The sequence below is a fragment of the Scomber scombrus genome, chromosome 10 (genome assembly GCF_963691925.1).
Source record: "Scomber scombrus chromosome 10, fScoSco1.1, whole genome shotgun sequence".
Taxonomy (NCBI): Eukaryota; Metazoa; Chordata; class Actinopteri; order Scombriformes; family Scombridae; genus Scomber; species Scomber scombrus.
This window is the reverse complement of record NC_084979.1, coordinates 11,479,151-11,494,518: the sequence shown is the minus strand read 5'-3', so window position 1 is coordinate 11,494,518 and position 15,368 is coordinate 11,479,151. Positions and strand designations below refer to the sequence as shown.

At 37.9% G+C, this 15,368-nt stretch overlaps 1 protein-coding gene across 4 annotated transcripts in view; it reads left to right on the top strand.

Moving 5' to 3' along the window:
* The window catches only part of ubr4 (ubiquitin protein ligase E3 component n-recognin 4), a 52,978-nt gene that overhangs the window by 959 nt on the left and 36,651 nt on the right, over positions 1 to 15,368 (top strand). For all 4 annotated transcript variants that reach the window (XM_062426365.1, XM_062426364.1, XM_062426363.1 and 1 more), the window contains exons 2-20: positions 2,504 to 2,601; positions 2,728 to 2,831; positions 3,043 to 3,172; positions 3,432 to 3,574; positions 3,788 to 3,887; positions 4,544 to 4,685; positions 4,846 to 4,970; positions 5,187 to 5,311; positions 5,449 to 5,508; positions 5,698 to 5,888; positions 6,192 to 6,291; positions 6,607 to 6,744; positions 7,568 to 7,685; positions 13,151 to 13,338; positions 13,480 to 13,636; positions 13,722 to 13,807; positions 13,957 to 14,126; positions 14,393 to 14,672; positions 15,069 to 15,201. In XM_062426365.1, coding sequence (XP_062282349.1) covers positions 2,504 to 2,601; positions 2,728 to 2,831; positions 3,043 to 3,172; positions 3,432 to 3,574; positions 3,788 to 3,887; positions 4,544 to 4,685; positions 4,846 to 4,970; positions 5,187 to 5,311; positions 5,449 to 5,508; positions 5,698 to 5,888; positions 6,192 to 6,291; positions 6,607 to 6,744; positions 7,568 to 7,685; positions 13,151 to 13,338; positions 13,480 to 13,636; positions 13,722 to 13,807; positions 13,957 to 14,126; positions 14,393 to 14,672; positions 15,069 to 15,201 — 2,588 coding nt within the window. The remainder of the gene's footprint in view (positions 1 to 2,503; positions 2,602 to 2,727; positions 2,832 to 3,042; positions 3,173 to 3,431; positions 3,575 to 3,787; positions 3,888 to 4,543; positions 4,686 to 4,845; positions 4,971 to 5,186; positions 5,312 to 5,448; positions 5,509 to 5,697; positions 5,889 to 6,191; positions 6,292 to 6,606; positions 6,745 to 7,567; positions 7,686 to 13,150; positions 13,339 to 13,479; positions 13,637 to 13,721; positions 13,808 to 13,956; positions 14,127 to 14,392; positions 14,673 to 15,068; positions 15,202 to 15,368) is intronic.

Below are 15,368 nucleotides of genomic sequence, written 5' to 3'. Positions count from 1 at the left end.
TAGGCAGTATATGCACATTTTGACTTGCAAAGTACCAGTGCATACATCACCATGGAGAGATTATCAAGCCGGTACCTATAGAGTTGCCAGGTTGTCACTTGACACCCTTGTTCAGTGGTGACATCAGCTGACTCCCCTGGGCTTTGATGATGTTTGGTTTCATTTGCTGAAGCAACTACCAAACTGCACATCTAAGCACCACTGCTATGTGGCCTGTTAGTTTCGTTTTCTAGTAAAACCTCCAACCAGGAAAAATAACAAGTAAAACTGTAGTTTGGTTGCATTCTCTTGTGAGGAGTTTTCAACAATCCTCTTAGTCCATTACGTTTAACATGTTGAACAAACACTATGAAATATCAGTTGCCTTGTAATAATAATGTTGTAGAAAATGCAGATGCCTGGCCGTTTAGTTCAGTAACCTAACATTTTTTAAAGGAGGTATTTAAGTTAAGTATGTGAAAATATCAGATCACACCTAAAATAAACACCAAGTCAAGTTCTATTGATGTTAGCATAAAAAGAGCTGATTTATGTCTAATTAGGTGTCTAACATATACATTAGGTATGTGTCAGTGGGCTGGCTAACCTTGCGAACATTAAATAAATATAGATGAGAGATTTCACATCACACATTGTTTGTGTTACTGCATTTTAGTCATCTGTAGAATTGTTGATTCTACTATTTTACATACAATGTTCATGATGGTCATTATTATTTATAAAGTCATTGTTTATGATACACACCATTTCTTTCAATTGGAGCTTGCGCTTACCTGTGAAGGAATGGAGTCAAATTGACAGTACAGAAGTCAGCCCTTTTTTACATTAAAATCCTGTCAAAGTAATTTTCATTGTTTGGAATGAAAGAAAAAGTAATCTTTTTAGATACTAATTTATCATTGTGCTATGGAGAGTATGGACTGGTATACAGGTGTGATATAGGTATGACTAGCATGACTATTCTAATGCTCACCTATTAGCTACACTTGAAAATGTGTATTTTCAGCTGTATGTCATTGGACATGAACAAGTTTTAAACATTCTGAGAATGAAAGTTGGACTATGCTGAATGACATAAAAGTAGTTTGACATTTTTTAACATACGTGTTTATGCAACTGGACCGTTTTGTTGTCAGCATCAGGGGTTAGTCCACAGCAACACATTTCAGTGTTACACTATTAGCAGAGTTGTTTAATGGACATAATGTAAAGCACAAGTTAAGTTGCCATTATTTACCATAGCCATCTTAAAGCATCTGAGAGCAGAAACAGCACATCAACACAACAACACACTTGGACTTAACAGTCATATCATTATAGTCTGTTTAAGAGACTGGTTTTAGAAATGTTATGGGTTAATTGAGAATTAATTGGGAGCTCTTCTTTTCTTGCACCTAAATTTGTGCAGCTTCTTTGAGGTCAGTAAAAAAAAAAAGCAAACGACCCAATCAGCAGTACTTTCTTTTTCGCTTGATTGACAGATTGTGTTTACTAATAGTAGGACATTTTTAGCAGAGATGCATTTAGTTGTGTTGGTGATTGTGGATACTGTCTATTGTTATGGTGTGGCACGTTGAAGTGATTATGTACAGTCACTTGGGCAGATTGACGTATTGGAGCCTGCAGAAAAAGTCAGTAATATTTCGAGTATAGATAAGGAAAATAGCAGATTTCATACCCCTGTGGAGGACTTCTGCTTACAGTATGCCACACAGGTCAGTTTCCAGCAACACATGCTGTTTTCATTCTGCTTGGTAGTATATGATCAGATCTCAGATTGAATAGGTGTCATTTGGCTTGGGCAGTTTGTGCCAGTTCTGAATCAGCAGAAACATATTATCAGAGTTGTGGGTTTCCAGGTGTTTTTAGGGCATGGGCAGGCTCATTGTAGCTGCATAATTAACCAAAAACAGGTTTTCCCTGGTGGCTACTGCAACTAGCCCGAGAGCAGATCTGTCAGACATTTTAGAAAAGGCAGCGTAACCATGTCATGCCATTTCTGTCCCGCTGTTATTCATGTGAGAATGCAGTTATCAAAACTCAAGGCAAACTATTATAGTTTATGAAGTGTGGGTAATTAATACAGATATGTTTGTACGATAATAATTTGAAGATAGCATGTGTGGGAAGATTTAGTTTTTGCACAGACACACACAAGATTAATCTGAAGTTAATATAGTACCAAACACACTCTAGTTCACTTATTATCCTTTGCATGGTGTTAATAATGCTTATTGCTAATCAAGGGTAATTATCAGGTCTAGATCAGGATTTCTTTCTAAATCAGCATTTTTTGCAAATGATTGTCTGGATTGAAGGATGTTACTAAACGTTGCAAAATGTCATAGGTTGTATTAAGTTAAATTGACAAAATTGTTTCTCAAACGCAATGTTATTGTTTCTGTCTGTACTGTTTCCCTGCTCACTTCTCCAGAGATGGAAAATGTGCTATGAAGATAATATTTGACATTATTTAATGAGATGTTCAACTTGTCATTTTCAGTGAATCAGACATTCTGCACCACGACAAACAGTATGAGCCTTTCTACTCATCGTTTGTGGCACTCTCTGCACATTACATCACCACAGTATGTGGACAGAGTATGTATCTCTCATTTTCTCTTCAGTGTAATAATTGTTGAATTACTGCTGCCATTCAGTCAAATATTTCAGTGTTTATAGGTTGTGTTTCTTACAGCCAGCAAATGTTTTGCTCTGTCTTTCTAGTACCGAGAAATCAGTTGCTGTCGGTAGCTGCAGCATGCAAAGTATTGATTGAATTCTCGTTACTGCGCCTGGAGAACCCAGATGAAGCATGTGCAGTGTCACAGGTGAGAGGAACAAACAATAAGGGAAATAATCAACTGAACATTTCAGGTCAATTTTAAGGAAATAGGATATTTACACCAGCAACTGACAAAATGTTAAGCAGACACCGACTAGCTTATTTGGTCACGTGTCAGTTTTCTCATTTCTCTTTGTAAGGAAATCATTTTTAAATCCCTCATGTTGAATCAAGCGATATTGTTTATTTTTCTCCAGAAACACCTGATTCTTCTGATAAAAGGACTTTGCACTGGCTGCAGCAGACTAGATCGAACAGAAATCATAACTTTCACTGCTATGATGAAGTCTGCCAAGTTGCCTCAAACTGTAAAGACCCTTTCAGATGGTAAGTGTGCCTCCACATACAGCCCAAAGTTAAACAAGACTTTACAGAGTGTGACAACACATTAATGGTAGTAAAATGTTTCATTTATTTTAAAAAACAAAAATCATTAAAAATTAGGAAATACAGTGGCCCAACTGGTAAATCATTTTTGATCCATGACTGATCTAATGGTATTTATTTTACGGTTCATTAGATTCCTGTATTCACTGCTGTGCAGATTGTTCAGTAGAGAAAATGTGTTTCCTTTTTTGTTCAATAGTGGAAGATCAGAAGGAGGTGCCCAGTGCTGTGAACCCAGAGCTTCGGCATAAAGAAGTACAAATGAACTTCTTTAATCAGCTGACTTCAGTTTTTAACCCTGACCTTACCACCATCTTGGCCTCCCCATCAGCACACATGCAGGTAAGTGTTACAGACACTCCTTTAGAAACTGACAGCTAAAGCTAATCACAACAACTGTGTTAAGTTTCTCTTCCTCAGTGTTTTCTTTCTCACTCTTCACCTGTTTTTAATTTGCTGTATTTGAAACAGCTGTTCTGTCACTGCTTTGATGATTGTAATTGATTACCATAATTTGAATTATTATAATTTTCAGCTCTTTTTTTCTAATTACAGACTGAGAGTGATTGCGATGACCAAACCACAGATCAGTCCATTCAGGCCAAAATGAAAAATGCCTTTGTCTCTCAGAATGTGTCAAGCTTACAGGAACTTGGTGAGTGGTTGTTACTTTGTTGTTGGACAATGTTGGTTTATTAGCACTAAGTTTACAGTTATACCGTATGCATTTCTTAATATTAAAGTTTTAATCTCGATGTATGTGCTGAAACATGTTGAAAGACATTTACTCAGTCTCATATTTTAGAAAGCCACTGTTAATTAATATGCACAAAGAGTTACTAAGAATTTTGCATTTGGCAGTTAAAGTATATAAGAAATGAGTTTACAGTTAAATGTTTCCAACACAGCCACCTGAAGTAGTAACCACTTATGATGATAACTGAATTCAAAATTGAATGTAAACTCAGAATTTTAAGGCTTCTCATTGTAATCCCGTTCCTTGTGTTGCCACTCAATATATAAAAAACACAGACACACTGTTTTTAAAAGTGAATCAGCCATCATCTTTTAGCAGTATCCTGCTGGTTTAGTTTGTTTTCCCTCAACCTTTTCATGCCATATGACGTTAATGTTAATTTTACACTTCCATTAGTGGAAAAATTGTACTCTGGAGCTCTAAATCCATGGAACCTGCCAAAGTACCTTTTGCTGTTGACATTGCAATATAACATGAGAAGTTTTATTCTTTTCATTTTGTTATTTGCTCTTAACTGAGATAATAGTTGCTTTTTTCATAATTTGTCTACCCAGGTGGGTCTGAGAAGTTGCTACGAGTGTGCCTCAACCTGCCCTACTTTCTACGCTACATCAACCGTTTCCAGGATGCAGTATCAGCCAATTCATTCTTTATCATGCCTGCCACAGTGGCTGATGCCACAGCTGTCCGCAATGGGTATGTTTTAAAACTTATGTACAAGGTTAAAACGATCTAATGCCACATTTTAGTATAATAGAGGCAGTATAATCTTTTTCTGTGTGTAATTGATAAGAAATGTTTGGAAATCCCCCCACCAACATAAAATTAATGTTCCATACTTAAATCCCATACACAGATTTCATTCACTGGTGATAGACGTGACCATGGCTTTGGACACACTTTCCCTGCCTGTTCTGGAGCCCTTGACACCAGGGAGATTACTGGATATGACTGTGCTGGCTTTGAGCTGTCTCTATGCTGGTAGGTGATAACTCTTGGTGGATAAGCTAAAATTATACTGTCCAGATATTCAAACTGTTATAACCTCCAAAAAATAATAAGACAATTTGTGATTGAATGTACTAGCATTGGCTAGAACACGTGTTACTGCTCTTTACCCTGTTTTTTTTTTGTATCAACAGTTGAATGCAACGACTTTGTTTTCATGATTTACATAAATCTATTTTCCTTGTTTAGGTGTGAGTGTGGCCACTTGCATGGCCATTCTGCAGGTAGGTAGCGGCTTGCAGCTTCGCTCTGCCTCCACTGGGACTAAAGAGGAAGACTATGAAAATGACGCAGCCACAATTGTCCAGAAATGTGTGAGTATTATGAGTATAACTTGCTCTATGACTTAGCTTTGAAGTCCTAGTTTGGTGCTACACAGAAACCTATTATCTAACAAAATATAAATATATATTTAAAATGGTAACAAATATCAAATTTGTGTTTGTAACAGCTGGAGATTTATGAAATGATCGGGCAAGCCATCAGCAACTCCCGTAGAGCTGGAGGAGAGGTGAGTACCAGATTTGAGTGCTATGGTATTTGCAGTGTTGCTTAATAAAAAAAGAGTAACAATTATTTAGAGCTGTTTGACTGACTGACTTTAGACATTTACCCTTTGGATTGTGGAATTGCCAATGGTATTTTGAAACAGATTGTTCATTTACTAGTGATCATTTTTGTACATATTTGTGTTCTGCAGCATTATCAGAACTTCCAGCTACTTGGAGCCTGGTGCCTTTTAAACAGCCTGTATCTGATTCTCAATCTGAGCCCCACTGCCCTGGCGGATAAAGGGAAAGAGAAGGACCCCTTGGCTGCCTTGCGTGTTCGGGATATTGCTGCTCGCACCAAGGATGGCGCAGGATCTCCTAAACTGGGACCTGGCAAAGGGTAAAGTGAAAATATTTCTAGTGTCACTGCGGGGTCATTTGTCTGTCCTTCATTGTCAGTTGTACAAATGTTGTATTTTGTTGGAATTGCTGAAGTGGGCAGTGATAACAGTCCTGCTGAGAGGCTGAGTGCCTGTGGGCATGACTGTGGAAGCACTGTAAACACCTCCTGACAACGTTATAAAAACTGTTATATATGTAGTACTTACTGTAGTTTATGCTCAAGAAAAAGGTCACACTTGAAAATTGATTAATGTGCTATTTTTATTTTTGTGTTTTTTCTTTTTACTGTTTTTTTCTCAAGACATCAAGGGTTTGGAGTTTTATCCGTAATCCTGGCCAACCACGCCATCAAACTTTTGACTTCACTTTTCCAAGATCTGCAAGTTGAGGCCCTGCACCGGGTAAGTAAAAAACAAACACATTTGATGACTTACTGTTGTGTCTTTATATTACATTAAAATGAAAATGTGGCTACTGAAATGTGAGCCTTTAGCCTGTTTGATAAACCAACAAACAGCCTGTGCTTCAGTCAGGCTTACTTCTCAGTTGTGTTGTTCAACTGGTTGCAAACTGCTAGATGCCACTAAATCCTACACACTGATCCTTTAAGCCTGAGAAGTCTTTGAGTCTAGAAAATTAAGAAAAATCCTATGCGTGACAAACCTGTGAAGGATCCTTGTATTGATAGTCATGTCTCTTCATCCCCCTACCTGCAGGGTTGGGCAAGTGATGGGCCGCCAGCTGAGCTCAACATCATGGCACAGAGCACCTCCATCCAGAGGGTCCAAAGGCTCATCGACTCTGTGCCCCTGACCAATCTACTCTTCACTCTGCTTTCCACTTCTTACAAAAAGGTGCAGTCATCTACATTGACATACCTGTAATTTGCACAATTGATAGTTATGGTGTGTTATATTTCACTGTGGAGAATATGAAAGTGCTGCTTTTGGCAAAGTAGACAAAAGATGAGGCCTGCAGTTAATCTGCAAACTGCCTGCAAGGAGGAAATCTAATTTCCTCTTTATTTTAATGAGTAAACTTACTTCTTCTTTTAATTTTAATCAGTCCACTTGCATTTGCACCACAGCCTAAGGGTCCGGTAATGCCAGAAGATGACAAAAAAAAATTCAAAGTGTGTACAGCTGTTCCAAAAGGCCACACTCGAAGGTGGAGTAAAAAGACAGCTGCCATTAAAAAGGATTGGGTGTACATTTTGAGAAATTCTCCCCTGAAAGATGTTAATATTTGTTTATATGCGTATATGATGCACTTTGTTGCACACATGAAAACTGACAAATAGTACAAGTAGTGTAAACAATGAAACAATAGAGCTGAAGGTAATTTAAAACCCTGACTGCTTTGTCACCTCCACACAGCTGGTCAGTCACAGCGTGAAGTTGGTGTTAAGGTTTATTGTCAGTTTCAGAAAGTTATAGAAATAGACACAGCCCTCCCTTTGTCAAATGAGAAGTATTTAAGTATTCATATTTTATTAGTGCAGTGTGATATACTGTAACACAAAAGGTAACATGGACGTTCATAGTCACAATAAAATGTACATTCAATATACAACAGATACTGTTACTTTGAAACAAAATTGGACTTTGATGAAAAGTGTGTGAAAAAGTGTGACTGAAAGACTGAGAAGTTATAAACAGTTGTTTTTGCTTCCATCAGGCTTGTGTTCTCCAACGCCAGAGGAAGGGCTCCGTCAGCAGTGATGCCAGCGCTTCCACAGATTCAAACACCTACTATGAGGACGATTTCAGCAGCACTGAGGAGGACAGCAGCCAAGGTACTTTATCATTCTGGATTTCAGCAACAACATCAGCATTTAAGAAAGCCTCCTTAAAATTGAAAGATCATGCCGAAAGTACGCACCCACATAGCAGCTTTAGACTGGCAGAACAAGGGAAGATCATACCTTTGGCTCTTATCTGGACATCACTTCTTACTTTAACCCTGGCTGTTGGCAAACAGATCATACAACAATCAATACACATGTTGTTCTGCACCACATTGATAATACATGAACAATAACTTAACATGGAAAATTAAACATTTTAATTCAACTTGAACATACTAGAGGACTTGGACTGATATGATGTTGACAAAAGCACACAATTTATTAACTTAATAAAAAGAGGACAGGTAGCTATTGGGGTGTTGAATTAAATACTAACTTTAAATATTGTGGATAAGACAATGACTGAAACAATGTCATGTTTAAGTAGCATTGGACAGTGCAAGGACTATGTACTGTTTAATAATCCAAATACGTCTCATGATCACACATGATCATTTATACTGATTATTGGATCTAGAATAAGTGTTATTTATTTATATAAAGTATAATACATTTATGGAACATAACTGAAAGATGATCAGGGCATCCTCTACGTGCTTTTGACTTAATGAGTAAATTGACCAAACAGTCAATATCCTGAAAGCTTCTTGTGACATGACTCGAAGCTATGCCTCAGATTTCTCTCCATGACCGTGTTGTGCAGGTGCTGACAGCAGAGTCATGTTTGTGTTTGAACTCTGAGCTAATGTCAGTGCTGAGCTGTTTCAGTTGAAGCAGGTGTGCTGTCAGTGGATCAGTCAGGTTATGGCAGCAGTGAGGGGTAAACACATACTTTACACAGACGCACAATATTGTCATTCAAAATTGTTGTCCCGTCATCACACAATGACAGTGTAGTTGACAGTGTCTACTATTTCAGCAGAAAGAAGACAGGAGAAGACAAGTGCAGCTTGTGTCTCAGGTCAGCAGTTTTCTGTCCTCACGTCAAAGACTTGGTGTCCTCTTCACTGTCCTAGATTCATTTTGTTATTGTGTGTCTCACAATTTAGGCTATGAGCTGTAGCTCCATCAGCTAAGAAAATAACAGAGCCACAGATGAAGAGCCTTTGGCAAAACTGAACCTCATCTGAAAGATGCTTTGTGTAATAATTGACCTGAGCTAAATTTGAATGTTTTTTCAAAGAAGGTTCATCTATGGCTCAGTGTGGTTCAAAGGATAATACCAGTGGTGTTATTATGTGGGAACTCCTTGCTGTTTTTTCAGGTATTAAAAACCCCAATAACATTGACAGTAACTGACTGACTAATCTTTGCTACTCTTGGTACTTTGTATAGAAGTTTAAGGTCCTTTTGAAAACTTTTTCCTAAAAACAATATGTCACTCCTTTGTCATCACCCAGTCTGCCCCTGCCTTGTCCCCTATGTTCTGTACAGTCATTGTAAATGAAGTGACTTCCAACATTAGGACCACTAATGGTAATACTTTCATAGGTAAACTTGTAGCAGATTATAGATATAGTATATAGTTAAACTTAGTTTTTTTGTTATTTAATGATTTATCAATACTGAGGTGAATATTTAAAATTATAGTAGCACTGATTTTTGTGGACATATTATCTTGCCCTATCTCAGATTTTTGTTCTTTTTTTTTTTCTTTGGCCATCATTCTTCTTACTTGTCATTGCATTACTGGTCCCACATGTTTGAAATGTTCTCAATACAAAACTGTATGTGGAACCCACGTCAAAACAGTGGTATTATTCTTGAATACGATATATTGAAGTTGTGCTTGTAAACTATGGGCTTAAACACACTATGCTACGTCTTGCTGTCACTTGAAAAGTTATGATTTTTGTGTGTTGCATGCAATGTGAATATCAACTTAAAGTGATATTCTTTTCCAATCTAACAGTAGTTGGTTTTTATATTTCAAATGATCTGTAAATACCTCAACTAGCCATGTCTGCAATGAGATGCTTTTCTAATCTGATCATTATGTTGCCATTATAAGGCCCTCCTGAATCCTGGGTTATAAGGACTAGCTTTTTGAATGCAACCTCTCTGGTGGTGAAGAGCTAGTTAGTTTGGGAGGTTGATGTTCATGTTCATGTGAATCTGCTCCACCTCTACACACACAACACCAAATCTTTGGATATGGGCAGTACTCACTGTTTGGAAAAAACGCACAAGCACTCAGCTTAGTGCTGCTGTATTTGCGTTTTCCTAGGAGAAAGAAATAGTCACTGCTGTTAATTTTATAGTTAGTCTTTCACGGTTATCTGTTAATATATAGCAAACTTTAGAGAATATGGCCACCTTGGATTTCCCGGGTGTTGTGCTTGAGAGGGCAATGTATGTGGATTCTTCTGATTCTAAGCTTTAACATACACATGGGGAAAAAATGATAAAGCTGGAGGAGGTTAATTGGGAGAAATAACCTGTCTATTCTGAACCCAAAGTGTTGTTGTCTGACTCCTTGGGTGCTTTGACACCTAACGGTCCTTTGGTTGAGTCTGACTCAGTGGATGAGTTGCTACTGTGTTGTATTTTCCTTTTGTTTCGGTATATTAAAAAAAAAAAAAAAACTCATGTTGGAGCTGTCACACTGTTCCTTGATTAGAAATCTTGTGGGATTGGCGTGGGGAGAAAGGAGAGTTTGTTTTTCTTCTGGGATGTCTGTCCAAAATGGACCTTTGGTACAATTGGCATTTTTCATAATTGCAGCCATTGTTGGGCCAAGCTAAAATATGCCAGCAAAATGGCACATTTGAATGTATTGTAGGGCAATGCACAGAGAACAATGTGTTTGGTTTCCCATTAATATATTCAACCACTTGTGACACAGACACGTGCGTACCGACACACATATATACACGATGTAATGCCCAAATGAACCGCTCCAGGCTTCAATTTAACCTATGTGTGTGCCAGGGATATGATTGACTTCGCAGGCATTTGATCATGTTTGCAGAAGCATGTCTTACACTGAATAAAGGTGCCGAGTGGCCAACTGATGATCACCTGGTGTAATGATTAGGACAGGTGGTGGGCGAGCATGCTGGACAGACTTGGTAAAAATCTAAATATGTCTTGAGGCTGAAGCAAGAACATCTAATTTTCTTGCATCTGATCTTAGGTTTGGGACATACAATTAAAGTGGGCCCTGTTTCAATCCTTAATTGCTGTGGTGGCAGCCCTGAGGTGTGGCCAGAAATGTCTTAAAACCTGCTGTTGGAAGAAAGCTGTCAAACAAAAGAAAGAGACCTTCGGACGCTGAGATTGACATGCTTTCTTTCCATATGCTCTTTGACAGGGAAATATATTTAAAAGTCAAGTTGTCATGATAATGCTGATTGTAACCGTGAACAGTAATTTGATACAATAGAAATGGACATTCATAATGTGTGTTGGTCCAGTTCTCATTGTAACGCTCATTAACGGTTCAGATGCCACATTTAATTTGTAGCTTCATGGATGGTTGTGGCTCAGCAGGTAGAGCAAGTCATCCACTATTTGCAGGGTTGATCCCAGTCTTCTTCCGTTTACATGCCACAGACACAGACCCCTCAATTACTCCTGATGGTTAGTCCGGTCTGGCCAGTTAGGCCATGTACGGTTGCCAGATGCCATTGGTGTGTGAGTACTATGTGTGAATGGGTGAATGAGAGGCAAAAAATGACAAGTATTTTTTGTACAAAAGTGCTACGTAAATACAGTCCATCTATCTTTTACAATTAGTCAGTATTAATGACTTATTGATAAGTCAGCTCCTGCTGTCCATACTACTGCAAAGACAGACAGAGTTGGTCGTGTGGCAGAATCAACCTTATTTTTTATTCCAGGATCATAGTTAATCCAGTGTTTAAGAATTATACATTAAAACCACATAATTGTAACTGAAACAATAAAATACCAAAAATATTAGTTGTAGCTTGTGCATGTTGCTAGTGCATAAAAGATGTTATTAGAGAATAACAGTACACGTGTTGCATCAAGTGTGTAGTTGATCCTTTGCATTTTTTCTCATTTTTGCATATGGGTCAATGACGTATAAGGATTTAGAACAACTCAATTGTAGAATAATAAAAACAAGCATATCTAATGCAGTAGTTCAAACATTCAGAATGTTGTGTAACTGAAGCTCCATATTATACATTTGAAATTAAGTGATTTTAGTGGGTTTTTCAAGATTAATTGGCACTGGCCTTTAAAAAGAGTCATGTGGTGCGACCACGATTCATCTTGAAATAAATTAATTTACTTAACACGCTTCACATCTTTTTTTACAAGTTTTCAGTAATATAAAGTGTTTGGAAACAAAGTATTTGCATTTTTTTTTTTAAATCTTTGTAAATGATGGTCTTTTATTTATATAAGACATTTCAAGATGAATCATGGTCGCACCAAATTACTTTTTTTTTCAGTCCAGTGCCAATTAATCTTGAAAAAACCCCACTACAATCACTTTCAAATTGTAATATGAATTTTCAGGTAAACAACATTCTGAATGTTTGAACTACTGCATTAGATATGCTTGTTTTTATTATTTAAAATTGAGTTGTTGAAAATCCTTATACGTCATTGACCCATATAGCACAGTAGCATGTATAAGAAAGCACACACACACACACACTAACTTATAATATAAATAAAGCATAAGTCAGCTTTGAACTTAGCATGTATTGCCATGCTTTTAAATGTGTTGATTTATAATTTAAATTTAAAAAAATATTAATATGATTTGTTAATATTTAATAATGATTTATTCCATTTCGTAAGAAAAAAACCTTTATTTATTCTATTTTGCAAAACAACACTTGTGTCCAAATTACATATTTCAGAAGAGTTTACTATTGGAGTTATACACAAGATTTAACCAAGACTCAGCAGGAAGATGTTTTTATGTTCTTTCTGTGTGAAGTTTTTCCACTTAGCATTGGCAGCAAAGCTTACATCAGTTAAAGGTTAAACATTGGTTAAACGTTAAATCTAAAATGAGGATAGAAGCTTTGAGAAAGTGGAACATTGTGGAGCAGTTAGGGTGAAAGAAAAACACTCCATGATGAGCTTAATCATTATCATTTCACTGTCTGATGTGATGTTAAGTATATGAAAGAAAAAGGCGAATATATTAAACAGCCTGTTCCTTATTCTAAGTAATAGGACATCTTGGACATCTTTTGAGAAAAATATTCTTAAAGACAGATTACGTAATATTCTTCTTTAAGTGGATATTCACCAACAGAATGTCAGTATATGTTCAATATGTACTGCAGTCTTTGGCTCTTGTTCACCGCCTGCACATTGTTGTAGGTGTCATGAAGTAGTTTGAAGCTTCTTACATTTTTCGTTTGATAACACCACTACCACTCCACAAATGTCTTGTAATTGTTGGGAAATTTCTTACCTCCACTCATAAGAAATTTATACAAATAAATGTGTCTTTCACTCAGATGATGACAGTGAACCCATCCTGGGGCTTTGGTTTGAAGAGACAATTTCACCCACCAAAGACAAAGTAGCCCCCCCACCGCCTCCACCGCCCCCACCCCTGGAGACCTCTCCCAGACTGAAGAGCCCAAGCAAGCAGAACCCGAGCGAGAATGGCAACATTTTAGCAGGCCGTAAAGACCCAGAGTTGGTGAGGATGTGTTTTGATTCATTTTTTATATACCTGTCTACATACTGAATCAAGTGCTACTCTATGTCATGAGGGCACGGTGCATCTAAAGTCTCAGTGATTTTAAACAACCGAATAACTCATAATTGTTTATTCCTATAGTTCCTCAGTTTAGCCTCCAGCATTCTGAACTTCATCACCACCTCAATGCTCAAGTCAAGGAACAACTTCATCCGCAACTACCTGAGTGTGTCTCTAACAGAGCAGCACATGGCTACTCTGGCCAGCATCATCAAAGACGTGGACAAAGATGTCAAAGGTATGCCTGAAGAAAAGACTCACTACTTATCATGCAAATTATCTTAAACATGCTGCTCGATTTAATGTACTTTCTTTTTCCTCAGGCTCCTCAGATGAAGTATTTTCTTTAGCTCTATATCACTTCAACCACACCCTGGTAACATCAGATCTACCATCCCCGGCCCTGCAGGTAAGAGGAATTTCTTTGTATTGCCAGGATCTTCTTCATCTAGAGAAAATGACACCAAACATCTCAGTGATTAAGTTAATGTATTGCATGTAGTTCTTTTTGATGCATGGTGGTAATTTATGATTGATTGTATCTCTTATCATTCCCAGAACACCCTCCTTCAACAGTTAGGTGTTGCACCCTTTTCAGAGGGTCCCTGGCCTCTCTACATTCACCCTCAATCGCTGTCAGTCCTCTCCAGACTTCTCCTCATATGGCAGCACAAAGCCAGTGTGCAAGGAGAACCAGATGTGCCTGAGTGCATGAAAGTCTGGGAAAGGTATGGCAACAATGAAATTCTCATTTGCCTGTTGTGGGAACCTTACTGGTTTAAATTGAATATAAATTAGGTGTATTGTTTTGCAAAGCTGCTCAAGCACAACCTTTGACTCTGATTATGATAAAAACAACTAGATATCATATTAGCTAATGAGCTGTGGTTTGCTATACCTCATTTGAACTAGCTTACATTTGTACACAGTTTATTGTTTGTTTGTTTTTAACCTATTTCTCCTTTCCTCCACATTTCCTTTCCTGCTGTCATAGATTTTTGGGAACATTGAAGCAACACACTATCCAGGGGTCTGTTCATGGAGAGGATGACCTCAATGTGGAGCACCTTCAGCTCCTGCTACTCCTTTTCCACAATCTGTCAGAGCGTGGGCGACGGTCAGTCCTCACCCTGGTCACCCAGGCCATCACTGAAGTAGCACAGAGTAGAGACTCTCAGCTAAAGGCTGTGCCTCTCAACCTGGCCCGCCTGTTGCTGGTCTTTGACTACCTGCTGCGCCACTACTCCAAGGCTCCCGTGTACCTTTTTGAACAGGTAAATGCTTATTTTCAAACGCCTATTGTGTTATCCTGTTGGCAAAGTGCATAGATTAAGCTTGGTTGTTATACAACATGTGTTACATGGTTTTATACTTTCAAGCTAAATTATTTCCTGAAAACACATTTTTTTCAGAACTCGACATATAACATGTAACAAGCTGATTGGTGTATCAAAAATATTGATTGCCTTAGGAGAAGCTACTAGCATCACATCTGGATAATTCTGTAGATTTACATATTTCTGGTTGCCTGGTCTGGTATGTTTTTTGTTTTGAGTTGCATGCTGTAAGAGTAACATGATAGTCCAATGAAGTTGAACTTAGTTATATAAATCAATGTAATCAAGGGAAAAAGAGATTTATTTTTTCTCTACCATGAATGTTATTTACAGGTGCAGTACAACCTCCTCACTCCACCATCCACTGGACCAAGTTCTATTCAGGACGGTGGCAAACGCAGCAGTCTCCCTCTTTACTACGGCTTTAAGGAGGTGGAAGAGAACTGGGCCAAACACTGTTCAGGAGGTAAGACTAGGAGCTGAAATGTACTTTTATAAACCCACAGGCCAGAACAAGAAAGCAGATTTAAAACTTGTCAACTGCATTTTTTAGCATAACGATTATCTGAGCACTGGTTTTCTACCTGCTGGCAGTGATTTCCCAACCTCTGCAACTTGCACACATGTAATTAA